The sequence below is a fragment of the Indicator indicator genome, chromosome 18 (assembly GCF_027791375.1).
Source record: "Indicator indicator isolate 239-I01 chromosome 18, UM_Iind_1.1, whole genome shotgun sequence".
NCBI classification, from domain to species: domain Eukaryota; kingdom Metazoa; phylum Chordata; class Aves; order Piciformes; family Indicatoridae; genus Indicator; species Indicator indicator.
In genome coordinates this window covers 12,453,545-12,479,942 of record NC_072027.1, presented here as the reverse complement: position 1 = coordinate 12,479,942, position 26,398 = coordinate 12,453,545, and the positions used below count along the sequence as shown (strand labels likewise).

Below are 26,398 nucleotides of genomic sequence, written 5' to 3'. Positions count from 1 at the left end.
GCTTGGGGAGATGATATATCCATATGGCTGCATTACACAACTAGTAACAGAACCAGTTTCTCCAAGCACCTAAATAAAAGACCAGTATGCTTTCAATGTTGCTGTCAAATCTGTATCAAAGAGAATGAAAACAGGAACTATTCAAAACCAAGTTTGCAATAGTAAACTCCTTGGTTCAAAAACGTCATTAAAGATAATCAAGTAGGTAAAAATAAGGCCTCAGAATCTTGTAGTTTCATTTACTATGAACTGGCAATTTATACCAGAATCACAGAATGGTAGGGGTGGAAAGGGACCTCCAGAGATTAAGTCCAACCCCCCTGAATACTTCCTGAAGAAATTCTACAAGGCTCCAGATTTAAGATTAGGGGGGTCTCCACCCACCTGTTTCTGGTCCATTCACTAATTACTCTACACATCCAACAGACAGAGATAACAGATACAACTCCCAGATAACTTCAGTGAGTCACTGAAAGGCTTCTCTATTTCCCATCTTAAAATTCCTATTAATGATCATTATGCTAATAGAATGCTACACCACAAAGACCTCCTTGTATTTATGCCCTGCCTGTTTTTATTTGAGGGTTTACAGCTCAGCAAACAAAGAAGGGCAAGTTGTGGTACTAAAAATAAGAAATGGGGAAAAGCAGCTGGTGCCACTTTCACTTCCAGGTTCCCCCTTCAGATGTCACTGAGTCACGTGCCTGAAAGGAGAACCTTTCTTGTTTTAAATATCTCCCACAGATGCTTGTAAGAGATTTAAAACTTCTTACTCCTGGTTGTAGTTCTACAAAAAAGCAGACTTATTTTTCTTTTTTCAAGTCTTTGTTTTGGAACAAAATTTAAATCAGAAAGGCTCTCTACTGCATCCCAAGAGGTGTGCTCCAGGTATCAGCTTAGGACAGTCATCCCTCTTACTCTCTAAACAATCCATCAGGAGGTACAGCCAGTAGGAAAGCTCAAGCCCTGCAACACAGAGGGGCCAACCATGATGGTGAAACCCTCCTCAGTAAATCCTGAAATGTGACAGTCTGGATACACAAAACAGTTTCTTGCTACTCTTGAGAGCTTCAAAGCAATCCCACTAGAGTGAACTATGTGTTTGCCCTGGCAGTGATCTACTTTCTTGGCACCATTTGTTAACCCTGCCAGAATTATAGAATGGTTTGGGTTGGAATGGACCTCCAAAGGTCATCTAATCCAAATCCCCAGCAGTTAGCAGGGGCATCCTCCACTAGATCAGGCTGCTCAGAACCTTGTCCAGTCTGACCTTGAAGATCTCCAGGGATGGGGCCTCAACTACATCCCTGGGCAACCTGTTCCTGTGTTCCAGCACCCTCAAGGTAAAGAACCTGTTCCTAACATCCAATCTAAACCTCCTCTAATTTCAAACCATTGCCCCTTATCCTATCACTGCAGGCCTTTGTAAACACTCCCTCTGCAACCTCCTTGTAGGCCCCCTTCAGGTACTGGAAGGCTGCTATTAGGTCTCCCCAGAGCCTTCTCTACTCCAGGCTGAACAACCCCAGCTCCCTCAGCCTGTCCCTATAGCAGAAGTGTTCCAGCCCCCTGATCATCTTCATGGCCTCCTCTGGACCCACTCCATCAGGTCCACATCCTTCCTGCGTTGAAGGCTCCAGAGCTGGAGTTTAAAATCTTCTGGGATTGTTGAATTCCTACAAGCACGTGGAGCAAAAAGCTCACACAAATTAACTAGTACTTCTAATGTGGCTTCCATGACAACTGACAGATCAGATCCATAACAACTCCAGAAAACAAGATGGGTTTGAGAACCCTTTCAAAGGGAAACACCCCCAACAGAACAACTTCATCAGCTATGGGTTTTGAGCAGGTATGACACCACTTCTGTGTGCTAACAGCTTTCCAAAACTCTTGTGTAGAAAGCAGTGATATTAGGAACAAACTATTTAGTATTTTATCTTACAATCAGTATTATCAACAGGAATTTGTCATACTCCATATTCTGCATCAATTAATCTGCCCAGCTTGCTCTGAGATTTCACCTTTTCAGTTGACAGCTAGCTACTATGCACCTACTGAGAGATACTATGACAAGAAAAAAAAGGCTTCATAATAAAGAGGTTTGCTGTTATTTTAACTGATTGTGTAGACTTTTCTGTCTGCAGTATAGTTTTAATAGGAAGATCGGTTGGGGGAAAAAAAAAAAAAGAAGAGTTGCTTTGCCATGATGTGCTAACTAGTATTTCCAAACAGCTGATTTGTAAGATACTTGGGGCAGTCATAAAAGTCCTCAGATTCATCATGAAGGAGTCCTTGCAAGTCCCAAACAAGGCCTTTAGAGCACCAGGGAACCCGAGTTTGATGGAGCCCTAAGGCTGACACAGTCTCTGAAATTTCTTGTGTGGGAGTCCAGCAGCTCACCCCCCTCAATGCTTGTCGTTCATGAAACTAAGATCAGTGTATGATTGTGACTACATCTGCATTGAGGAACAGAAGCAGCTGTTTCCAGCTTACTGCTCACACCTCTCATCAAGGTTCACCAACAAGCCTTACACCAATTACTGACCCACTCCACTAGACTCCATCCCATCACTATCCATCTTAAAATAACTACAATGGACACTGAAAAATTCTGAGAGGCTCCTCGGCCACTGACAAGTTAGATTCCAGGACACAAAAAAAAAAATTCCCACTGAAAAAGGTTTTACTTTTCCAGTGAGAGGGTGAGTCCTGAGAATCAGGGAAAGAGGGTCAGAAGCTTTTGTATCAGAACTAGTTTATAAACAATCCCAAGACAGACACCAAACTTCTGCGACTTTGCCCTTTCACGACTATAAGCATTTCCTATAAGCATTATTTGGCCATGAAGTACTGCTAATTTCCATCAAATTTTATTATCCATCTATATGTTTATCTTAGTCATGGTTCCCCCACACACACTCTTTGAATAGTATTTCAAAACTGGAAACACAAAGTGTTCAACCAGAAAAAGATGTTCATAATCTAACATGAATTTTGAAGTAATTTTTAATTCTGAAACACAAATTTGCTGGCAATTCAAGTGGCCATGTTTTGCAGCAAGAGGTTTCAAAATAAGCAGTCCCTACCTAAGGTAAGACATTCAGGTTATCCACTGTCTGAACTCAAACAGGTTGACTGCAAACAAAACTAATTTTTTTTAAAGTTTCCATTCACAAAAAGCAATTTCTTTTAAGTAGTTGTTTTGTACACATTGAGGACTGAGTCACTGACTAGGGCTATCAGAAAAGCTAGTACTAAATAATAGTTATGCTAAAAATGTAACATTCCAAAACACTTTAGGAAGTGCCACACAGTTGCCCCACAGTTACCACACAGTTCTGCATTTCCTCCAAGGCAAACACCCTGGGAGTTCAACATTTTTAACTGGTATCAAAATCTCCCTTTTTATCTTTCTCAATCCCTCCCAAACCAGTAAAGAAACAGCAGCAACTCCCCCAGCTATAAATTATGCAGGCTCAGCATAAACAGCCTACTAGGAAAGAAGCAGAGATTTAGTGGTTGTCTGTGCAGAGTAAGCCCCCATTCCCTTGTTCTTTGCTTTTAGAAGTTAAGCTAACAAAGCAACCCAAAGAGCTCCATGATTCTATGTTAACTATTCTACATTCAAACATGCCAACAACAGTAATGTAAGGCTATAACCAGGACCACACTTAGTAGAAAACAAAAAGCTTGCTTATCCTTTCTAAATGAAATCAGACAAATTATTACAGGCTGGTCACTTCATTGTAATTTAAGAGAAATGGCAAAGCTCATTTATGTTATTTTTTTTTTTAATTAAACAAGAAAGCAAAAGGTAGCAGGCAACATGCACAACTATGCTACTTATATCACAACTTCAGTAAACAGGCAATAAAACACAAATGCTCTCCCACCCCCCCAAGAGCCTACTGTATAGAAAAGCCCTCTTAAGGTTCACTCCTACAATGCAGTTAAGTAGAAGCTTTCAGAAAAGGAGGCACAAAAAAAAAAAAAAAGAAGAAAAAAAGAAAACATTTAGCAGACTTAACAATTTGATTAAAACAGAGTCCTGAGAGTTTAAACACATGTTCAACAGCATACGCATAACATTTACAACAAGAAAGAAGAAAGGCACCTGGAGACATCTGACACTGGGCATGCTCTGCAGGCATCTCAGTGCGCACATGCTCTCTACCAGGTTGGAGCAGCCTAGCCACAAAGACCTTGGCACAGAACACTGCAGGGTGACAAAAAGGAAGGAAGAGAAGAAGCGGTTAGATGCCACAACAAATCACTCAAGGCAGGCAACTCATTAGTATGTTAACGTGGGTACTTATCTATGTTATATCTACAGTGATCACAGGGTTAGTGGCCAAGGGTAAAATAACAACTGAAGATCCTTTTCAGAAACAAGCCATCCCTCTGGTCTGGCAAGGAGAACAATCTCATGTTCCTCATTTGCATCCATGTCATCAGATTAACAATTTAACTCCCTACCAGTAGTATCAGGGTTGTTACAGTGGTCCATCCACATATTGCTACCACCAGAAGTTCTGCTGCAGTGGGGGAAGATGCCTTCCTCATTCAGCAACCCAACCTGGCCACAATTGCTTGGGAGGTTTGTGCCTTTGCAGCCACCCTTGGGGAACAAGTGCAGGAGCTTTTCATTAGGGTGGCACATCTTCAGAATAAACCTAGAGGAGCTTCAGTAATTAAGATTTGGCACCTCACTCTGCCTTGACTTTCCCAAATAATTTGTGCTTACTTATTGCAACAGCAAAGCCAAGGTGAATTTCTGAGGATACAATCCATGTACTGGGACACTGACAACTCGAAACAGAAGTCTTTTTAGAAAAGAACAACCCCTACCTAAGTTTGAATTGCAATAGCAAGTTCTGTTTAGTCAAGATACAAACTAGTGTCCTGATTAAATGGGGGAAAAGGCTCAATTATCAGCTGAGGGTATCCTAAAGCTGAATTTTACCCTAACTACATGTATTACTCAAACCACCACCCAAGCCAGAAAGAACCAACTTTAACTACTAGACTCCACACTGCTGACACTAGAATTTAGGAAACTTTTGGGGATCCTTTTTGGTTTTTTTTCTAAAGAAATTTGATGCAGACTCCCCAAACCTTTTAGAGCCCCATAACATGACTTGCCAGTTCATTTTCAAGACAGAGTACCACACACACGACTAGCCATCAGATGGAGTTAGGTAAAAGGATTTCATTCCTCACTCTCAAGCAGTGCACAAACCCAACTCTAAAATCTGGCACCCACTGAGCTGTCAATAGTTTTCACACAGGATTCCAAGTTAGTTGGAACAAATACCAAATCTTTATAAGAAAAAACCCACACAAGTCAAAAAAGGAAGAACCAAGGTGAAGACTCAGGGAAAGCAGTTTGTGAGTTTGTCCCAGTCAGTAAAGGAGCCCAGAGCAACTCAAGAGGTTAAAAATTTTTTTCTTTGTTTGGTATCTTATGAATAAAACAAAAGAAAGTTTATTTTCATCTCTGGTGCTAAGGAGAGCAATTAAAAGAAAAGCAGCAGAATCACCTTAGCAACACCAAAACACACAGGAATCCTCTCCTCTTATCCAGCAGGAAGGTTGTGACTCCATATGGAATTCTGTACGATGTAATTGGCATGTTGATGAGTGGGTGCACATACTTTATGTAAAGAGGTAAAAACAAACCTGCTGTTTCTGCTGTATTGTACTATTCTTCCTTCTATATGGAAATTCATATATTTTATTTATATTTAATTTATGCTATTAAGAGTTTCTCATTTCAACTTCAGCGAAATGTGATTTTTCATTCAGCTAGTGAAAAATTAACCCTGCCAAAGCCTCAAAATTCACTTCCCAGAACTGTTCTAAGATAGTCAACCCACATTAAGGAAACTACCATAACATCAGTGAGATAAAAACAACCCAGTTTTTATATTTACTGGTTAAACCAGTTGCTGAAGATGCTGGATCTTATGTGGGTACGTTCCACTAGACCAGGTTGCTCAAGGCCTCATCCAATCTGGCCTTGAACTCCTCCAGGCAGGGTACATCGATGACCTCCCTGGCCAACCTGTTTCATTCTCACCACCCCCACTCTAAAGAATTTCTCTCTAATCTCCAGTCTAAATCTGCCCTCCTTAAGCTTCAACCCATTCCGTCTCATCCTATCACTACAAGTCCTTGTAAAAAGTCCCTCCCCAACTCTCCCGTAGATCCCTTCAGGTACTGGATGGCTGCTCTTAAGGTCTTCCCAGAACTTTCTCTTCTCCAGGCTGAACAGCCCCAACTCTCTCAGCCTGTCCCCATAAAGGAGGTTCTCCAGCCCTCTGATCACCTTCGTGGCCTCCTCTGGACCTGCTCCAGCAGTTTCATTGTCCCTCTGGACTGCCAGCAGCCATTGCTAGCTCACGTTGAGTTTTTCATCAGCTGACACCCTCAAGTCCTTCTCCTCCAGACTGATCTCAAGCTACTGCTTGCACAGTATTGTGCTTGGGATTGCCCCAAGCCAGGAATAGGACCCTGCACTTGGCCTGCTTTGAAACAAGCCTATACAATCCAAGAAACTTCCTGTTTATCTCATTTGGCACACCTGAATGGTGTTTCTGTAGCAATGAACCGTGGAAATTCAGTGCAACACTGCAGATAATTGTTAAGGGCAAGATAAATTTCTACAGTTTTAAAAGATGCAGGCCCAGTAAAACTCTGAATGCTGCTCATACCACTCAGTAAATGTCATTGGTCGATAAAAACTAAGTCCCCTCCTCAGATTTTCAGATCACATACACAAACCTGTGCATATAATCTGTATGACTCCACACCTACAGGAGTCCATAAATTAGAAACTAAAAATAACTATTATTAGGCCATGCTTTCTTTCAGGAACTGGATTTTCTTTTACTCTAGCTACATAGATATGGGGAACTTGGGAATTTTAAATTTATTTCAAAATACATTGGACAGAGGCCATTTCTATGCCATGTTTAAGCCACACAAAAACCCTTCCACAGTATTAGGAAACCCTGAATGAAAGGCTTTATAAAACCCACTGGACACTCAGCTGCAGCAATGATCTTGCACAATACCACTAATTAAATATTGCACTCTACTTCACACTACAACAGGAATGTGCAAATATTTGTGCGTTTCACTGACATGCTACTGCTTGACCCTGCTTGCATAGGAACTGCCATAAATGAAAGCACAATAGTGTATTAAAGGGCTAATTTTTGCCTAACAAGTCTGAACTTAAAAATTCACTTTCCACTTGCCTTTCCTCAGGATCCCAAGGAGCCACGGCACCACTTAATGAAGTCTGGGGAAGGGAAAACCACACTGGCCAATGGGCACAATACTAAATGTGGTGGTAATCCCACCATATATGATTAAAATAAGAGCAACTGAAACTCTTGATTTTAAGGAACAAGCTAATTTGCAATGCAGGGTTTTAATCAACACACATCATGATACCCCTGTGCTCATGTGGACTACCTTCAGGGGAGGAGCAAGCAGGTGAAAGGGGTGTTACAGCTATTTGATGCTGAAAGAATAAAGACAAATAGAGCAACCCACATTCTGACCTTTTTAGATGCCTTACATTTCGAAGATCCATACATTAACTTTTATTATAGAATCATAGAATGTTTTAGGTTGGAAGGGACCTCCCAAAGGTCATCTAGGCCAAACTCCCTGCAGTCAGCAGGGACATCCTCCACTAGATCAGGTTCTTCAGAGCCCTGTCGAGCCTGACCTTGAATATCTCCAGCAACAGGGCTTCAACCAACTCCCTGGGCAACCTGTTGCAGTGTTGCAGAACCCTCATGGTAAAGCGTTTGTTCCTAACATCCAATCTAAATCAACTTTTCTCTAATTTCAAACCACTGCCCTTTATCCTACCACATTCTACACACAAAGACCTGGTTTGATGGTGCAGCCTCAGAAATTATATCTCAAGATTTAGGTTTCAGTCTTGGACCTCAAAATTAAGAAACCAAATGCTTGCCATTTGGGTTCTAAACTATAAATTCTTAGTCGTATCAGTAGAACAGGAACGTGGTTCAATATCTTTAAAGGTCAGATGCTAAAAGCTTCTTACATTAATAGTAAAGAATGCAGCAGCATTCTTCCAATAATCAACTTTGCAGGTGCTAACTTTTATGATAGAGGCACCAATATTCAAAAAAAAAAAAAAAAAAAACAAAACTACCACACAAATTATCAGCTCCTAAATCAGCCACAGTTTTGATTCACCTTTTACTTCTCCTAGGTGGACAGCATTGTTATTTTGTTAAAGCACTGCAAAACATCCAGAAACCTTTTACTGCAGTTCATTTGAAATTAAGTTATATCCAAACAAAAATCCTCACACTTTATCACCCCTTAAGTAAAATCTAATCGACCCATTTATCTTAGAAAGCCCACTAAATTGCTCAAGAAATTAATACAGCCTGTAGTCTGTGATTAGTTTCTAATGGACCTAATAGATAAATATCCTTGCTTTTGAAAATCAGTTTCTAAGCAGAGCCCAGGAAGGATTGGCATGGGGGGTATTCTAGAATTTCAAAGAGCAATGCAGCAAAACAAATGAAGGAGCTCACTGACTCCATTTTTCTTCCAAGGAGCATGACTAATTATATTAATTTGCTCCTCCTGCAACAGGACCCTTGAAGATTATCCAGTTCCAACCCCCCTGCCATAGGCAGAGACATTTTCCACTAGACCAAATTGCTCAAGGCCTCATCTAATGTGGCCTTGAACACTTCCAGGAAGGGGGCATCCACGACTCCCTGAGCAACCTGTTTCAGTGTCTCACCATCCTCCCTGTCAAGAATTTCTTCCTTATCTCTACTCTAGATCTCCCCTCATGGGGGCAAAGCCATTGCCCCTCATCCTATCACTGTAAGTCCCTGTAAAAAGTCCCTCTTCAACTCTCTCGTAGTGCCCTGCAGGTACTGGAAGGCTGCTCTAAGGTCTCCCTGGAGCCTTCACTTCTCCAAACTGAACAACCTCAACTCCCTCACAGCCTGCTCCCATAGGAGAGGTTCTCCAGGCTGCTGATCATCATTTCAGTCATTTCAGTAAGGTTAATTCACGTTCTGGGTGTTCACAAGATTATGAATAGAGACTGAGACTGGCAAACAAAGCACAACCACAAAATTTCAACCTTCATTCTAAATTCTCTTAAGGTTTTTAGTTAGAAGAAACTCACTTGCTGTTCAACATGGGTAATTCAATGCTTCATTTGCTCTGATTTAGGCCTGGACCAACAGAACTGATTCTTATTTCCATTAGCACTTAACACTGATAAATCCATGGGGTAACTTCTGTTCAGTAAAACCATCTCTACAGCTGGGAATGACAGACATCTCCCACTAGCTCAGATTTAATGCTGCAAAAAAGGAGTACTCTGAAAAGCAAAGTTAGACTTAAGGACAGTATGACTGTTTCTGAAAGCTATGTGCTCCCAGGTCAGATTTATTATCCAGCTCAGATCTTAAGTTTCTCAAAAAATCAGTCAACCACCACAATATGACATTATAAAAATAGAAAGCAGCTGCACTGTTCAAAGGCCTTCAGTATTATTTTACACTAGGCAGGGAATAGTGGCCAACTACTCAAACTCCATCCCATTTTGCTAGCTCAGATACCCTCCAGATCTTACCTGGTGTTTTTACCTCAAGTGACTCGTTCGAAATAGTGACAAGCAGAACAGTGTCGAAACAACTAGATACAGGAGTAATATTTGCAAGAGGTGGAAAATTTAAAATGTCAAAATATACTCTTAAGTGTGAATACTTAATCAGAAACCAAGTGTGGGGGCATGCACGTAGCACAAATACATGTGGTCCGCAAGTGACAGCCTGGCTTGGCACAGCAACACATTCGCTACGCTGCATATTTTGGCAAAACATTGAAGATCTTCACTGAGGTACTCAAAAACCAAAAAGAATTTACATCAGACCAATAGTGGCACTTTGTACTCCTCCTGTTCTCATTACAAAACCAAGTTGTCCCTTGAGAGATGCAGTGTATTCACATGCTCCATACAAGTTTGCTGCAAACGGTGCCGTCACATCACTGCCTTTTCCACATCCAAAGTGCAATCTCACATCTAGTCTTGAGTGTCTGATTTGGAAGGCTGTTTGAGTGCCATTAGTACAATGCAATTCCAAAGCCCACACAGTTTTAGATATGCATTCAAGTGTTCTGCTTTGATTTAACAATGCCTCTATTCTCAGGTCAAGAAAATTGGGTTTGACGTAATTTACTCTGGCATTTCTGTCGACAAACTACAAATGCAAAAGTGAATGTCTCAAAAATAAGTATCCACAGAGCAGCCAACTCATTTTAACTTGTGAAATGGTTTTGATTATTCCTGTGTCACCAGATCATTCTAAAAAACCAAAAATGTGTGGCCAAAAACTGAGCCACACTTCGATCAGAAAAATCTCTTTAGCTAAATGATTGCCATTCAAAGTATAAATCGCTCAATGTTGCAACCTTCCAACAGCCACTCAAGATCCACTCAAGCTTCTTGCATTTGGGGAAAAATACTAAAGTGAGGAATCAGGAAAATTAAAGCAAGGCAAAGGGGAAATAATTTATCAAATAAATTCTCCTCATTACCACACCGTTCTTCTAGATAGGACAATGAATTCACAGAAGGGTGATCGATAACGCAGTCCCACTCTGCTCCTGAAGATCAAAGTGTGCGTTTGCTACAACAAAATGAATGCTACAAAAGGAATAAGGGTTCAGTAGAGAAAAGATTAAATGATTTATTTGAATATAACAACAATCTTACTCCATTATAATTTATTCATCAGGATAAGACCAATGACATGCAGTAGCTTGTTTTCAGGAAGAGATAAAAGACTCGGAAGAAAATCCTGGTATGTGTACAGAAGTCACTCTGGATGTTAACCAAAAGCAGCTACATTTTCCAATACACACAAGACTTCATTAACCCTTGCTTCTTTCATGTAGGTACATCCAAATTCCCCCACTTTCAGAACTTCAAAAAGTGTGATATAATTTCTTTCTCTATTAACACACCTTATGTTAGATAAAAAAGACCATTTCAAAAGAAAAATAGCTTTCCTGTACTCTCAGGCAGCATGAACCGAGGTGTTACATACATCTACCCACAGCAGCACACCTGCTTGTAGTAAATCATAACTGGGGTGAAAAGAGAAACACTGAAAAAAGACCTAGCTCTGCCAGCTGAAATGGTAGAAACTTTGAGTGAGTTAAACACTGAAACTTGCCTAAGATGTCACGAGATGTCTTAGACTCTTTTCTGCATTCAGTTTTTAAGGACGGTACCTAACACAACCTGAAAACAACATTAACTCTACCTAAAAATCTGGTAGAGAAGGCAGTGTGCACTTAGACTAGACAAGCTGAAATGCATGTGAAGTCAGGGCTCAGCACACAATCAAATGCTAGCTTCCATTCAGGGCTTACACATCAAATGCTGCAGAGGAACATTCACGCAGCCTTTGACAGCTGACTTATATTCTACTTTTTGAAACTTAAGATTCAAAACCTGGGCAAGAACTAAGCCTCCAACCTGCATGCAGTCGCACTCAAGTTCAACTCAGCTTTAAGGCTGGCCTTCGACAGGGCTGCTTTGTTTCAGAAAGTTAAATGACATTCAATACTGTAACATCAGGACTCTAAATCCGGAGTATACATTTATGCTTCCTCTTTTCCCCTCCTCTCAGTGTCTTCTAAATTATTTCCTCTTTTCAATTTTAATGCTTAAAGATGAAAGTTCACTTCACCATCCCCATTCTCTCACTTCAGCAAAGGGCACACCCTGAGCAGAAAAGACACCACAGGAAGATGTTATTTTGCAGTGTTAACTTCAAGGCCAGTCTGATTGGTGTGCGAAACAAATTCGGGTTGATGTTAGATGAGATTGCAAGAAATGTGTCAGACTGAGGTTAATGATTATTTCCCTTAGATTTTCTCTCATTTTTGTTAAGAAATTAAAGTTTAAAAAAAAAGCATGCCCAAAACTTCTCCACTCTAACCAGACAAAATGCAAGCACTCAGAAAATCAAACCAAGAAACAACAGTACCCTGTGCAAAATAATTCAATATTGATGTATTCAGCAATTAAATTCAAATATCTTTTTTGCACAATACCATGCCAGCAAGACAAATGCAGAGCTAAAAAAACACAAAAGATCAACAGCACCTACAAGAGTTTCTTCTACAGTAGATGGTATGTTGAGGCCTGAACATCCACTTTAACATGTCTACAGCAGAGAAGACTCCAGTAGCTCAGTGTCATTGCTATCAACACCCAGAGGAATTGAGGCACATTGCTTCATACTAACTTCAGAAATCAGTTGCCAAGTTCATTAAAGCACTAACAATAAAGCTGGGCATTAGGAGAGGTGCAGATCTCCTGTTCACACCAGATACCCAACCCCCGGAACTTTATTTTCTATCAGCCAGGGACACAGCTTTCCATCCTAACACACACAAATACCTTCCAAACTTCTCTTTAAGGTAACTTGCCACAGCCTTTCATGGTCATCTCAGAGTCTTGGATCATTGTGTCTCAAAATATAACCACTGAATTCGTGGAATTGTTTAGGCTGGAAAAGACCTTTGAGATTATCAAACCAAATCATTAACCCAACGCTATCAAACCCACTGCTAAGCCATGTTCCTGAGCACCACACCTCCACAGCTTTTCAATCCCTCCAGGGATAATGACTCCAACACTGCCCTGAGCATCCTGTTCCAGGGCTTCACAACCCTTTGAAGGAAGAAACTGTTCCTAACGTCCAACTTAAACCTCCCCTAGTGCAACTTGAGGCCATTTCCTCTTATCCTATCACTTGCTACCTGGGAGAACAGACCAGCCCCCACCTTGCTCCAACCTCCTTTGGAGTTGTAGGTAGCAAGAAAACCTTCCCTCAAAGTCAACCATACTTCCCTACTCTGAAATAAACCCACTATAACTTTAAAGCCCCTCATGAAAACCCTGCCTTGCAATTCTGAAAACAACTAGGAACAGAACTTCAGCTTGAAATCTCATGCAGATTTAAAAGGCTCACTCCAAGTGCTGCCCACAACAGAATCTCAAACGGCATCTCAGCAGGATAAAGCTACTGGAATTGGTACTGCGAAAAACTAGACAAGTTCTCTCAGTTTCTCATGAGCTCATCAAAGGGCACAGCTAGAAATCAAAAGTAGAGAGCTACTACTTTCCTGAACCTGAGAACTCCACTGAAGTCACTGGTGAGGTTGCTCTCTCCTTGAAGAAGCAGGTTTTATGAAGCACTTGTTTAGTGCCCCTATCCCTGTAGACCCTGCATTCCAGCTCTGCAGAAGGCAGGTCTACTTCCCCTAAGTCTGGCTGTCACAACAGAGGTGCAGTTCCCCAACAAACTGCAGGTGTATTGACTGAACATGCCCTTTCTTACTCTGAACTCAACAGCTACCTTGGTGCATTCTAACCCTTGAGGGACATGAAGCAGTGAAAGCAAGATACTGAATGTGCGGACAAACTCATCTAAGCAGAAGCAGCAAGATATAGTACAGGGTGACTTCTTACCTGAAACTTTGTTTCTGGGCTTCAGATCCACCAATCCAGAATGAAAGGGGATTCGAATGGGTTTTCCTTCTCAGACTTGTCTGTTAAAAGAGAGCAGCCAATCATCTTCAGCTTGGTGTATCTACTTCTTTCTTGAACGAACTCCCAATTACGTTCTCCTACTGCTGTCAGAAGCCAAGGCAGCCTAGGCACCTTACCACTCCATACTGACTACTGCTTAGAGGGCTCATCGGATTGGTGGATCTAAGACAGAGAAACGGATTTAACCAACAAGAATTGCTCTTTCCCCTGCCCTGAATCACCCAATGCACAAGTGGTTTGGTGCTACAGCTCACTGTGCGAAGATTAGAAAGATGAGAACAAACTACAAGGCAAATAACGAAGCAACTGCTAAAGCTTCAACCACCAGCTTAAACCTCACAAGCCTGCTCCATGAACTGCAGAGCAGTAATAAACAGGTTTCGAGAGCAGGTCACCACATTTCTCCTAATTTGCCATATAGATCCTCTAAAGCCTTTTGGTGGAAAGAATAATTTCCCTGTTTCCAGACTCAAAATGATCTGACTTGCTTTACGTATCTGCAGTACAAAGATGGAGTCTTCAAGACAGCTGTGATCTGAATGACAGCCCTGAAATCAGGGTATTTTCATTACAGCTGTGTCTCTGGAAAACAATCTAGAGTTAGAAGAGAGTAAGCCAAGGCATGCTACTGCCAAGACAAGAAAAAGTAATTTCTTAGCTAGCAAGATGATAAAAGGCCTCTATCCAGTGCTCTCAGCACTACACTTAGAGTGTGACTAATGTAAAGCAGCTTTAACACCACCACCTAAGAGAAAACGAAGCCTGCAGAAAGCCCATGCTATGCATGCAACAGAAAGCATATCCTAGAGACCAGACTCCGTGCCTTCCAGTCAGATCTTCAAACCATTTGAGATACAGCCTACAAAAGTTCCCCTAACAGCACCCAGAAGCAACAGCAACGTTTCCTAGAACATAATGCTGCAACATCCACAAAGGAATATGCCACTGCTGTCTCTCACCCTTTCCTCTGCTCCCCAGCCCCTTCAGAGAGCTGAACCAAGCCTTCTTCAGCCTCCACAACTATGTCCCAAATCTCAAAGCACCAGCAGCTCAGAGAAGAGTGAGAGCAACTGCCTTCTGTGCCAAGAAACTGTCTGAATGAGGACAGTCTGACTGCCCAGAGCCACCTAAAGAAAGGAGCATCTTCATCTTCCTCTGCTTTTCTACCACTGGTGGAGCAATAGTTGACTCTATGGTGACATTTCAAGGACAAAGCAGCACTGTAAGCCTGACACCATGTCCAATCTGGGATTTTTAAAGCTGCCAAGTAAAGCGATAAGATGTCAAGGCATATGACTCACAATTTTGAGAGTACAATATAGCTCAGTAAGGCACCAGCTACCCAAATTATATAAATGTACTGATTTGCTAAGTCACAACAGAGACAGCAGGCTGTTGGAAGGAGGCACACATCATCATTCCTTAAAAGTATTTGCAAGTGTTACAGCACAGGTCTGATTTTTGTTTTGCGAAGTACTGGTGGGATGGGAGTCAACCCAAATATCAAGTTTCCCTGGCTACTCCTTCAGTGCCTGAACAGAATTACCTAAGGTACTCTATCAGATACAAGCTGTAATTGTAACTTAACTCACAATTAACTCACAACTTTGCAAAGATTCTCAGTAGGGATTTTCAAAGAGCTGTAGCTATTTTTGTCTGAAATGTTTCAATTGGCATGACTGAAAAGGGTAGAAGATTTGAACAAGGCATCACCATGCAGGGCATCATGACATAAATATAGACCTCACCATAATGCAAAGGACACGAGGTAGTGTCACAACTTCTGTACCGAAACTCCACATTCAAGAACTCTACAACAGTACAAAACTTGGAACACAGCCCTGCAACACATAACACTGAATATATAGTTGGGGTTTTCCTCCAAGTCAATGAGCAAAACAAAACCTTGTAGTGTTGCTACAGATAAAGTTGACCCAAAAAGCTTTTTTTACCAGTTTACCCAGAAAGCACATCAGTCTCTATTCCTAACAAGCAGGCACCTACCTGCCTGTATTCATACAAAACACCGGGCCCAGGAAGCTGAACTCCTCTTTGATCCCCAATGAAAACTTTTAATTTCCTGGGGTAGGAGTAGAGGGATGCAACTCCTGAGGGGACCTGCATTAACAAAGCAATGAGGAAACAGCACGCCTTCAAATGCTCTTATTGTTAATTTAGCCTGCATGAGAAGCAGATTAAGTTCCCCAACAGAGTCAGCGTTTTTTTGTTGTTAAAATACAAATGGCATTGAGTTATTTTTGCATTATCTGGTTGTGCACGACTCATACTGGGAAATGTGTGGAAGCAGCACAGAACGGAGCAGGCTGTCATATGTCGCACCACTGAGCTCATAAACACACCAATAAACTGGGGAAGGAAGGGATTTTCCAGAAAATGTGGATTTTCTGTGATAATGGAGTACTATCAATACCATGAAAAACAAACCAGGGAATCAGATTATATAACACCACAAACAGTGGCATTAGTAGAAAGAAGACATCACCAGAGAACAAAGCTGGAACATGAGTATTGGTATTAATCAGTGTTAAACAACTCAGTAAATATTCTCATTTCCCTGCCATTTTTCTTCCTTGCACCAAAAAAAAAAATGACTTCTCACAGAGCATCCCTCTTATAACCACAGTCTCTCATTCTCTCCCACACATCATCCTTCACACATCATCCTTCTCACATTGGCACGTTTGCTGCAACATCCATTTCATTTTAAACCCATCAGCAATCTCCCTGTGCAGGCTGCTGCACAGGCACTCTAAGCAGCATAGGAAGATGAAGCTGGAAATGCCAAAGCAACAGTGACCTCTAAACTCCACCATGGTAAAACAGAATGCATCAAAAGACACACACCGAGCTGATTGAACAGGTAGTGAAGGTGGTTTGGAAAACACACATGAAATTAAAAGGTACATCCATCCTTCAAAGTGCAAGCCTAAGTCTCTCCAAGGGTGCAGCTTGGAAGGAGGCAGTTTGTTTGCCTGCTCACAATGCTCATTGGTGACCCAAATTTTTAGCAGCGTTCAACAGCTCTGCCTAAGGGATACAACCAGCACCATCTGAAATGACATACGTGTGCCTTACAACCTTTTAAAGGAGCAACCCAACAGCTGGCACATACCAGTGTGCTTGCAGAGGTGTGATCTCATGCCAGTGACACCTGGGTGCTGGATTTACGAGCACAGGTCCCAAGCCAGAGCTCAGAGGCAACGTGTGGCCCTGAACGCTACCCAGCAGTACTCACACACACACAGGAAGCCAGACATGCATTTCAGGCAGCAAGGGAACATTCTCTGCTGCATCTGACTTGCTCTGCATTGTTGCAAAGGTTGGAAAATGTAGTAACGTTAGAAAATGTAACTGTACTGCGAGGCAAAAGAAGCCTCTGAATCTCAAATAAGATTTTAAGAGCCTGTGGTGAAACACTAGTGTTTAGTCTCTGCAAGAATCTGCAGCATCTTTCTATTAAGAACTAAAAAAATTTCATTCCAGAGTTTTCCCTACAAATGGAGCACCTGCAGTTTTCCCTTTCCAACCTTTCTTCCACACTTGTGTGTTCTTCTTCTTCCCTTCACCATCCCAGTTCCCCAATAAGTCCACTGTTTTATCTAATCCTTCCCAAAAGCTACAGCTTTCCACGCTTGTCTACTTCCCCCATTTCGTCATCACTGCTGGCTCTAAATGCAGCGTCTTGCTCCAATTCATTTTCTTAAGCTCTTCCTTCCCATTTTCTGCACCACTGCCAAAGTCACTGCAATCTATTCTCTTTAGATTTGCATCCTTCCTTCCATGGGCACTCCCTGAAAAGTGACTGTTGCTCTGACAGCCTGTGCAGCAGCAGAGACCTTACATCCCCTGCCCTAAAGGCTCATCCGTGCCTTTCTAACACAGCCATCTAAACCCCTACCTCTTTAGATACCTGCTCTAGCCACTCCTCTTTTTTGCCCAGGTATAAAGCTGTCAAGCATGCCACCAGCTGCATGCTTTAATGTCTGACATGCAGCTCTCAATTCTGCCAATTCAGCTACTGAAGATTAAAAACAAAATAACTGCAAAGCAAATAGATTGTTATCCTACTGAAGAAAGCACAACTAGCTTACACACAAGTTTACTAATGTCTTACTAACTCTCCATTTACTCCCAAGCATTTAAGAGAGTTACACTTTAACTAGAACAGTAGTCTCTTTGTTTCAGATGCAAAGCTGATGGTTGCCCAGTCCATCTGTATCTCTAGAACTACAAAAGTAAACTCTTTGAAGGATTCCTCTGAGAACACACGGTAAAAGCATCACAAAACTAACTGCCTGCTTGGCTTGCAATGATTGAAGCAAGGAAGAAAAAAACCAGAGTGTTACAGCCCTACTGAGATCTACACAGCAGCTGTATTTTAGTTGCCAAACAGAATGCTGGGATTTTTTTTTGCATGGTAAAGCTTTAAACAGTTTGGGGGCACAGCCATCTCCCCTTGCAGTAGCCCAAGGAACATCCGGTACTTGCTGGCACGATTCACAGGAGAGGCTGTTGCTGGCAGTCAGGCCTATGAGAAATACTTGACTCTGAAATTGTTACCTTTTCATTTTGAAAATCTTCAGATCACATCAAAGTTCTGCCAGGGGAAACTGAAAGACTTTTGGCAAGATATTTAACTGTAGTTCTTCATTTATTATTTACCAAGGCACTGAAACACCCGACACTTTTATGAGAGACAGAGCAAGGTTCTACCACTAAAGGTAGCATATTAGAAAGAGTATCTTCCATACGGATAGGAAGTTTGAGATACAAATGATAATGCAGTATAAACAAGATCATCTCAGTTTTATTGCTAGGCATGGTCTGTCCATAATCCCTTCCATGCTGCTACGGTGGAGCAGTGGGATATTGAACTTAAACCAGCTCTGCAGTGGAGGGGGTGGTCTGTGTTTGACTAACAGCCCATGTACCAAGGACAGAGTGGAAAGACAGATGAAAATAAGCCCAGAAAGTGTGAGAATTTACACACAGTTGGCTTTCTGCTTCAGTTACCATGTCCCATAGGTGTCTGCTGCGTTCAAGAGCCTGGGAGCAACAGAATTATTTTATTTTATACTATCCACATCTTGTGCTGCACACAGTTCACCTCATAAATGCCTAACTTTTTAACCTGTAGAAAACCCATACTTGCCATACTCAGGTATTCTTTTACAGTCACTTCAATACAGCTAAAAAGGCAGTCACTCCCTATTTGAATATCTGCTGGTACAACAGAAGTATGGTTCAGTGAGGCTTCCTAAGCAAATGAAAACCAGGAGGGTTTTAGCAGGTGTTGAAAGCAGATGTGTACAACAGGTTTGATATGACTGAACAACACAGATTTTATATAGAAATCACAGAATCACCAGGTAAAAAATCCCTGCTTCATAAAACATTGCTGTTGGGACCTCACCTGAAGAAAGAAAAAAGTTTTGTTCCTTAAAAGAGAAAAAAAATGTTACAGTTATCTAATTTCACAGAGAAAAATCAAACCCAGGGGAAGAAAGAGTCCTTTCAATCATTTTTTGGCTAGCTCTCCATCTGTTCTGCATTACTCCCTTACTACTACTCCTTTTCTAATAGCTTGGCCCACTCACACAGAGCATGGAAGTATCTATGAACCACCCAGTTGGATATGCCTAAATCTGGACACCCTATCCCTGCAGCACAGGTTAAACTTTGAGGGCTTGCATCTCTCATCTCTACAGGCAAAGGGCATCTTGACTCCAGAGGTCATCTGCAAATGAAAGCTATGAAATGTTCCCACTGAATCCATTGCTCAGGACCTTTAAAGTGGCTACGTGACGTGATCTACATAAATTAGAACATGGCACAAAAAGCCTTAAGCTGTCCTGAAAGGCAGTGACTTCAGAACAGTCACTGAAACATCATACAGCAACTCAAAGACGTCACTCTGAAACCTTCAAATATTTCTCTTGGATCCCAGCCTTTAAAAATAGAACAGTATTATTGCCAGGACTGATTTTTCTTTAAATAAATGCAAATGATCTCTCCAGTGAAGGCAGAGTTGAGGCCTAGAACACCATGTTCTGAAACTTCCATGCAATTAATATGTTGATACAATAGCTCTTGTTTATCAACCCCTCAGAATCACAGTTTGCTCCTCAGAACTTCTGCAGCACACGCTTGCTGGAGGGAAGTGATGGAGTACCCAAAGCACACCAAACCAAATCCCCTGTATCAAAAAGAGGCATAAAACATCCTGTTTAAGCGAACAGCAATGTTCTTACAAAGAAAAGCATCCCACTAAGCCTGAGAGGCTGAGGCGATCCCTGGTTTAGGGGTTGTTTGCCACCAGCATTAACAACTGATACAAGAGTTCGGTTAGAACACTGAAATCACTGGCTGAGAGCTCAGTCAGTACCACCTCTGCTTTGTTTTTAAACACATCTTCTGGAGAATCTTATCTCCTACAACACACACGAAGGTAAAACCTCCACAAAATGTCTTCTTTAGGAATGACTGTCAATGATAATAGTGAATCATTCACACTCAAACACAAGCCTTCGCTAACACTGAAATTCGACTGTCAACCACGTTTTACAGAGTTCAATTTTCTCCTGAAAACTACAGAATCAATTATTAATCTTGTTATTTTTAGAATTATTAATTTCTTGTGAAAGAGAGAATAACTGCTTTCTTAAATCTCCTACCAGGTAACAACAATCTAACAACCTCATTGATACTTGCATCCATCAGCACATTTCCCAGGTCCAGCTGTAAACGGAGGAACAATTACCAGCAATAGTTAGATCTGCTTCTCCCCGTTGGCAATTTGGCCCCAAACCAGAGAGACTTCCAACAAGGGAGAGTGTTTGCAAAAAGACACACAAGAAAGTTGAGGGAGGCAAACATACCTTAGAGCCTCAAATGCTATTTTAGCACCTCACACACCCCCAGGCTAAGGAGCATTCGTAACCCTCCGTGTTCCAGGGAGAAGAAAAAGCCACCAGGACTCACTTTGCAGCTCGGATATCGAGCAGACATCTTTTCTGTAGGCAGCTGGTCCTGTAAAGGACATCAGCACAGCTGCCCCCAGCCTTTATCCTCCCTGCTGCCGCGGAAGCTGCTGTGATGTCACCCATGGCGAAGCACAACATCACCGAATCGATGGGGAGCAGGAAGGGAGGTTCGCCAAGAATGGCCTCTGGGAGCAGAAACAAATCCTGAAGGCATCACCAAGCGGTTTTTGGGTTTCCCTTTTTTTCTTTTTTTTCCTAATTTCTGCTTCTTAAGAGCAGACAACACACAGAGAAAAGTTTGAATTTCCCAGACCAAGTGGTTCAGCAAGAGCTTTACTGGCAAAAAAAAAAAAAAAAAAAAAAGGCATTTAATGCCTCCACTGAGCCCAGCTCACCTTCAGAATGCGTTTAAAGACATTTTTTTGGCACTTTACCACTTAATCTTACAGTACTGCATGAAATTTTGTATGTGAAAGTAAATTATGCTTATGACAAATGAATGAGAAGACATTTAGGGCTTGTTATACTCTCTCAGCTCCTAACTTAATTTTATTCATCCCTAAAGGCAGCAAAATTAGGGCCTCCTAATATTTGGCTACAGAGATGGAAGATTTGCTTACATCAAAGCAAACCCCCTTCTCTTTCCACTCCTTCCGCCTGTCCGCCTCTCCACTAACCCGAATTTAGCGGCGTAAGCGTTAATTAGGGGGTAGAACAAATACACCAATTAGGTCTAGTTAGATAATACCGTGTTTGCTGGACCGGAGCTCCAGCACCGGTGCCGCTCCGGGAAGACGGGAGCTGCCCTCAGCACCGAGCTGGCTGCTAGAGGAGCCCCAAATCCTCACACTGAAAGCTAAAATGTGTATTCCTCCTCCACGGGCCCGCCGGTCTCTCACGAGAGCCACCAAGGTGGGCCTCGGGAGCTCAGGGCCAGCTCCGATGGGGCTGGCCGGGGGAAAGCTGGGAGGCCGCAGCCCGTAATCAGACGCTGCAGCTCGGGGAGCGGCGGGAACCCCAGCCCCGCACCGCCGGTGTGCTGCGGGGCATTTCGGTTTCGCTTTTTGCGGCGTGCCCTCATCACCCGCGCACAGGGCGCGGTTTTCCGCGCCTCCCAGCCCGGTTCTGTCTTCTGGGATGGGGTTGCTATTTTTTTTTTCTTTCTCAATGAAATCCAAGCGCTTTGCCGCGCCCGGGCCTGCGCCGGCAGGACCGACGGCCGGCCCAGTGGAGAAGAAGAGCGGCGCTGGTACCCCCTGCGGGGCGACGGCAAGAAAGGAGCGGGCCGGGGGCGCCGTCGGCCAAGCGGACCTGGACCAGGGGCGAGAGGGGCCTCACCAGAGCCACCTTCTAGGCGGGGCGGCGAGGCCGGACCCCCGCAGGCCCGGGGCGCGACGTTGGGGCCTACCGGCGGGCGGGCAAACAGAGGGGTGGGAGCTGCGCGGGAGGCGGGGGTCACTCACCATCAGCTCAATGGTCTTGTCTTCAATCACCGAGTCGGGCTCCATAGCGGCGGGCAGCTCTGCCGCGGCGCCCCGCCCGCCGCCGCCCCGCTCCCGCCAGGCCCCGCCGATGCCGCTCAGCCCGCCCGCCCCCCCCCCCCCGGCTGCGCTCACGCACGGACGCACGCGCGCGCCAACGCACGCACGTCGCGTGCTACGAGACGTCACAGCGCCCGGAAGAGAAGAGAGGCATGAGGCGCTCCGGCGCCTTTTGTAGTCGACTACAACTCCCGGCGGTTCTCGCCGCACCGCGCAGCCATTGGCTGAGGGTGGCACCCAGCGTGCCCCGCGGCCTGCGCAGGGTGTCCTGGGAACTGCGGCCGGCCTATCGTGGATCGCGGGGGTCTGACTCGGGGCCGCAGAGGAGCCTAGGGGTGCCTTTGCACCAGGGTCGTACCGCCGGCTATACCGGCCGGAATAGCGACCGCCGCGGCTCCCAGCTGCTCCCGCTGTCCCCTTGGGTGCCTGTCCTACACCGACACTAGGACTGCTCCATCTTACTCAGAGCATAAACGGCGCCTCGGTTCAGATGCAGAGGGACGGGAGGAGTGGGGAGCTTAAAGGAGACAGAGCATCTGAGTAGAAGGAGCCAAGAAGAATGCCATCCGTCTTGCCAGGCTCGCCAGGACAAGGGGCGTTCCCACGGGCAGCAGAGTTGAACAAAAAGCGTAACAGCCGTTCTGCTCCGTTTCTTATGGTGCAGGTTTGTGGAAGAGAAAATAGCACGGGGTTTGGTGCGGGGTGGTGGGGAATCAAAAGCAATGGGAAATGCCTTTGAGACCACAAAGCCCCCTCGCCTTGTGCTCTCCTTGGCACATTGATTTGTCTGACTCCACTCTCCTCTCACCTTTTGCTATCCTGCCTTGCTTGACAAATAAACAAATAGATTATTTCATCTTGTTCTCAGTACATTTGGGGTTTCCCCAGTCAGTTTTAATAGCCTGTATTGAACCAGGAGCTGGCCTGATTTCATGCGTAGACAAACGGAGGAAGAGTGGAACTTTTCAACAGCCAGTCCTTAGGAGTATCCCTTGTCAGCATGCATAAGGAAATGCCTCTCAAATTCCTTCTGACGTGCCCAGAGAGGAAGCTGGCCTCTTTGTGCCACACCTGAGGACTATTCTCAACTGAAACTTAGAAACACTTGAAGGATGAGGTCAAAAGGAGTTAAAAAGTCAAGCACTACACTGGCAAACTTGGGATTATGAAGAGTAACGTTTTTATCCAACCAACAATACGTTGGTTGGATGCCAGCTGTTACAGTACCTCCTGTCAGTTTCATAGCCACAGCGATGCGCATTGCTTGGTCCAAAGTGACAAGTTAAAAACCCAAAAAACATTGCAGCATTGGGAAATGAGAACCTTCCCTGTCTGAGCTGCTGCATGGCTGTGGTGTGACAGGGAGGAGATACCACCTCCTGGGATGTCTTTGCAGTGCTCTACCTAGGGCTGTGGGGACAGCATTTTATTTTTTACCTTTTCCCATGTAAGACAGAGAATACGCAGAAAGTCATTAGCATGAAGCAGTTTATTAGTGTCAGGTTTTTGTGGAGGGTTGGTTTGATTTTTTTGTTTGGTTTGTTGTTTTGTTGGTTGGTTTTGTTTTTTGTAAGTAGCATCAAGAAAATAAAAACAGAACCCAGGAAAAATATCTGCTTCTGCAAACTGCTGAATTAAGGGAGCAATATGATATACAAAATAATATAATCCCAGCGTCATCCAGGCCAACCCATCTGGGGTCACCCAGAGCAGGTTGCCCAGGATCACAACTGTCAGGTGGCTTTGGAAGCTCTCCACAGAGAAGGAGATTCCACAACCTCTTCAGGCAGCCTGCTCCAGGGCACCAGCACCCTCACACCAAGCAAGTTTCTTCTCCTGTTCAGATGGAACCTTCTGGGTTCCAGTTTGTGCCTGCTGCCCCTTGCCCTGTCCCTGGGCACCACTGACAAAGAGTCTGGCCCCACCCTCTTGCCCCCCACAGGTCCTTTAGCTCTCACTGAGCATTGATCAGTTCCCCTCTCAGGCTGCTCTTCTCCAGGCTCAACAGCCCCAGGGCTTTCACCTTTTCCTCCTCACAGAGATGCTCCAGCTCCCTCAGCATCTTTGCAGCCTCCACTGCAAGGGATCTCTCTCCAGTAGTTCCCTGTCTTTCTTGAACTGGGGAACCTAGAACTAGACCCAGTCCTACAGGTGTGGAGTCACTGAAGGCTGACTGACAGCAGGCACAGCATTTGGGAAATAAAGATATGGTGCTTGCCAGAGGGACCTTTTGAGTCTGGATTAGATGACTACAAAAGCATGGAAAGAAGATGTACAGCAAGGAGCTGTGGTAACACCTGGGTAAGGTGGTGGCATTTCAATCTAGCTAATCATAACTCTTCACAACCAGCAGCTTTAGGGTCTGTATTGTGCTAGCAGACTGCGGCTTGCCAGCTGCAGTCCTCCACCACTACCAGTGCAGGGATGCACCAAGTATCCACAGGCTGCAGCTGCTGCCTTAAGTGGGATTACAGGATGGGGACACTGAAAGCTCAGGTGCTTTGGGTGATCAAGGGCACTCTGGCTGTGAGATGATGACACAGCAGAGACCAAATGCATTTGTAGGCATTGGAAATTGGAAGCAAAAATGTCCTGGGCAGCAATCTGGTGTAACAGCACAGCATTACCAACCCTGTGCTTCCAATGAAAATGGACCCCACTGCTCCACACTAAGCAGTTTTTTTTTCCTATACCTGTTTAAATCCCTGCCAAACAGTTATGGAAATGGTGCAAAATCCTTTCTTATTGACAACACACCCCCTTTACAGGACATTTCTGTCAGCAGAAATGTCTTTTATTAATTTAAAAATTGCTTAAAGGATTAATTCTCTTGCGGACTAAACTCTCTTCATAGCATTTAAAAGTATAAACCAAGAGTAGCAGGTCTCCTTCCTCATCAGTTTGTGGGTGAAACTTTGATGAGCCCCAAAAGCTGCCCCATTTACTTTCTTCTGGACACAGCAAATGCCAAATGTGCCACTGCCCAAAGTTCCTCTAACTGGGACTGCAAAGCTCAAGTTCAGCCACCACTGGTAACCTCAGCTTGGGTGGTGTAAGTGCCTGCTGCCCCTTACCCAGACACACTCCATTTCCACATGGGAAAACATCCAGGGGCTTCTCCTGTCAGACCTGGGCACCCAGGCTGGCAGCTGAGCTGAATTCTTGCCACCTTCACATCCCAACCTACACAAAGTTCAAATTATAGCACAGCCTTCACGTTGTGGGACGCCACCAGGCTCACAAAGGTGTCACCAAGAGTGAGGTGGGACAAAATCCAGCTTGTTTTCTCTCTGCCTGTAATCAGGCATTCGCTGTGGAGATCAAACAAGGCAGCAGATGCTTGTTTGTGACACCAAAGTAAAAAATCAGCATGTCTCAGTCTAAATATACGTCAGGGAAGAGATTTGCTGATCAGCACGACACTCTTCTACATGGCACTTTCCAAAGAGCAACTGCAGAGTCAGGAGAGTTTTCTGGCTGTCGAAAGGATTGACCAGGACAGAGGAAAAGGGAAAAAAAAATCTAGAAGAGAAAAAGTGGTTAAAAAAATCATCCATTTATGTGAAAAATAGTAAATTTGTGGTCTCATTCTGGCAACCTGAGTGGTTTATACATTGCAGTGATGGATGCTACAGAAGCAGATGTGGGTCTTTGATGCTGTCAGTTGGGACTCAAGTTCCTGTCATCTGCTTTTAATCACAGGGGGAAAAAAAACAAAAAACAATTTATCTGATGAGAAAGACAAGAATGTTGAAAATAATTAAGGAAGGCATTATTAAGGAATCAAAGTTTTGGCTTCAGTGCAGAACCCAAGAAAAGCAAGAGCAAGGGCTATCTGTCCTTGTATCTGTAAAATTGTTTCTGAGCAACTTGTGACTCGAGCTCGCAAGGACTGAGCCACAGGTCCAAGGCAAGGGCTAATAAGTTGGATGAAAAACCAGATTTTTGGTAAATTAGACAAACTCATTGGATTCTGATGAATCATAAAATTCTTTGGGGTTGGAAGGGACCTTAAAGATCATCTAGTTCCCATGACTGTGTGAACTGCGCAACTGCAGTAAGTGGAGGAGCACATCCCTGGGTGTGTGCTCGGAGCCGGGGTTACCACAACACAGTATCAGGAACTCCTCTGCCGGGTGTCATCAGGTGCTAACAGATGTGTCACGTTTCTGCACATCAGCAAAGCAGGCACAAAGCTGGTC

General features: G+C 43.7%; 1 protein-coding gene across 1 annotated transcript in view; it reads right to left on the bottom strand.

Annotated features, from left to right (window-relative positions):
- The window catches only part of FBXW11 (F-box and WD repeat domain containing 11), a 69,604-nt gene extending 47,453 nt beyond the window's left edge, over positions 1-22,151 (bottom strand). Inside the window, exon 1 of the mRNA XM_054388907.1 lies at positions 22,119-22,151. Coding sequence (XP_054244882.1) covers positions 22,119-22,121 — 3 coding nt within the window. The 5' untranslated portion in view covers positions 22,122-22,151. The remainder of the gene's footprint in view (positions 1-22,118) is intronic.
- Between the last annotated feature and the right edge of the window lie 4,247 nt (positions 22,152-26,398).